The 2,529-nt window shown below is 58.8% G+C and overlaps 1 protein-coding gene across 1 annotated transcript in view; it reads left to right on the forward strand.

Moving 5' to 3' along the window:
* Positions 1–2,529, forward strand: part of LOC102858497 — a 46,816-nt gene that overhangs the window by 28,453 nt on the left and 15,834 nt on the right. Inside the window, exons 11-13 of the mRNA XM_006903038.1 lie at positions 9–176; positions 269–443; positions 2,215–2,350. Of these exons, the coding sequence (XP_006903100.1) occupies positions 9–176; positions 269–443; positions 2,215–2,350 (479 nt within the window). The remainder of the gene's footprint in view (positions 1–8; positions 177–268; positions 444–2,214; positions 2,351–2,529) is intronic.

Below are 2,529 nucleotides of genomic sequence, written 5' to 3' on the forward strand. Positions count from 1 at the left end.
GGCCCGAGGCTCGTTCCAAGGAGCAGATGCTGGAGCTGCTGGTGCTGGAGCAGTTCCTGGGGGTGCTGCCCCCCGAGATCCAGGCCTGGGTTCGTGAGCAGCATCCAGGCACCCCTGAGGAGGTGGTGGCCCTGGTGGAAGGCCTGCAGCATGACCCTGGGCAGCTCTTGGGCTGGGTGAGTGTGACCAGCAGTGGTCCAGCCTTGCAGTGGCTTTTGGAAGAAACAGAATGAAACTAGAACCCTGAGACTTGCCTCCTCCTCTTCAGATCACAGCCCATGTTCTAGGGCAGGAGGTATCTCCAACACCTCAGAAGGCCAAATTAGCATCACAGGGTCACCTCCCCTCAGGCTCTGCAGAACCCCGTCTTGCCCTGATAGAGGGGCCTGCCCAGCTCAACTGCCACGTGAAGGAGGAGCCAGATGCCGACAGGCAGCAGATAGGTAAGGGGGGACGCCGTATCAGCCCTGGGGGATCATAGGGGAGTGTGGACATCCCCTGTTGGGGTGGAGGCTGGGGTGGCAGGATCTGATAGCAGGTGGCTGACAACAGGTAGCGATCCTGCTTGCTGGTAGTGGAGGCTGAGGCAGTAGTGTCCACACCAGCGACCTGGGCAGCCCCTGACCCTTTGTGTCAATTTTTTTCCAGCTCCGCCTGTTCCTCTGATTCCAGCCCAGGGACCTGAGAGGCACCTTGAATGTCAGAACACAACCTCTACATCGTTCCTTCCTCCCAGGATGCAGGTGAGCAGTCCGACGGAAGAGGAGGGTCCCTAGCCGTCGCCCAGTCCGTGCCTGTTGTCAGTTCCTAGAGGTCTAAGCAACTGTTATCGCGAGGATGTGAGGGATCCAGGGAGGGTCTATAGAGTTGACCTCGAGCCCTGGGTTCCTGTTTAGTGTGCTTGTAGCCCTTGGGGGTTGGTTGTGTGGCTGGTTCTCCTCTGACTCCTCTGCTTCTCAGTTGCTTCCTGTGGGAGCGTGTCTACTGAAGGGCTTGGGGAGGGGATGCTCCAGGCTTGTAAAGTCTGGTCTCCCCCCTCCTCCACCATTGGCACTGCTGGAAGGACTGAACTCACGTTAAGTGCTTGCTTTCTCTAGCTGTGGCTATCCCTGCCCTGCCACTGGTCCACCACACTGACTGCTCAGGAGGTTCTCGGTGCAGAAGAGCCTTTGGGGTGGGGACTTAACCCTGCAGGCAGGGTCACTTCTGGCAAAGCACCATGTCCACACCCTTGGGTTCTACACCAGCCCCTTGGGCTCTCAGGACCTTTCTGAAATGATCAGCCCACGCTGGCACCTGAACATTCCCCCAGCACCGTGGCTGTGTCTTCTGTGCAGCGTGCACCACTTACTAACGTGTTTCCTGCCGTCCCTCTGCCTTCTCTGCCAGCAGCCGGCTGTGGCTCAGTGAGGAGCAGGTCTTTCTCTTGCAACAGGCGGTGGTCCAGTCGCATGGGGCTGAGGCCTTTTTCCTCTGTGCACATTTTGTCAAAGACAGGGGGAAAGGTGGAACCAGCCACATCTGTCCTTGCCCTCAGGAGAACCAGCCTGCCTTGAAGCCTGTACAGGCAGTTTAGCCTTGGTCTGTCAGGCCAGACCGTGGGGTGGGAGCAGGCAGAGAAGAGGGCAGGCAGCAGTGGCCTAGGATAGCTAAAGGAAGCCTCCCAGTTCTGCAGCCCCACCCCTTTCGACACCTGTGCCAGGCTCAGCAGCCACACTTGATCCTGATCACTCCAGGTGGAGAATGCTTAGACAGCCTGTCTGTATCCCCACGTAATAATTGAGGATGTTAGCACCTGACTGAGGACGCTCAGACGGGGCCACAGTATGGGCAGTCAGTGACAAGTCTGTCTCAGCAGGAGTGGGGGCTGCTAGACACATCACAGAAGGAGCTGTACTGGGACACGATGCTTCAGAAGTATGGGACCGTGATCTCTGTGGGTGAGGACATTACCTAATTGCCACATTGTGCCCCCACTGTCCACTTTAACCAGTCTGGGGGGCTCGGCATCCCCTGGAGGTTCTGTGGGGAAAGATGTCCCCACAGCCACACACGCTGTCCCTTTCCAAAGCCCATGTGTCAGCCCTCTCATCCCCAGTGCCCTGCCTGCCCCTTCAACCAGAGCTTTACCCAGCAGGGCTGCCAACCTCAGATCTGGAGGGTTCTGCATGCAAGGGTGGGGAGTTCACAAGCCACCCTTTTCCCCTCTCCCAGGAGATGAGGGCAGGAGCCTCCTGGAGGCGCCCGCAGCCTCCCCAGAGGTCTGGCCTCTGCAAGGCCCAGCCACCATGTATGTCCCAGTGCCGCAGGCCAGTGGTGTACAAGGCTGGACCGCGTCACCCGGGCCTGGGTTGGAGACACAGGCACCACTCAGGAAACCGTATATATGTGAGCAGTGCGGCCTCGGATTTGATTGGAAGTCAGTATTCGTCATCCATAGGCGAGCACATGCAGGGAGCCAGCCGGCGTTCGGAAGTGCTGAGAGACCACCACCGATCACTCCAGAGCCACGGTCGCGTCCCTGGCACA

Source organism: Elephantulus edwardii, unplaced genomic scaffold, assembly GCF_000299155.1.
Source record: "Elephantulus edwardii isolate Elephantulus edwardi_28Jun2011 unplaced genomic scaffold, EleEdw1.0 scaffold00496, whole genome shotgun sequence".
Classification (NCBI taxonomy): domain Eukaryota; kingdom Metazoa; phylum Chordata; class Mammalia; order Macroscelidea; family Macroscelididae; genus Elephantulus; species Elephantulus edwardii.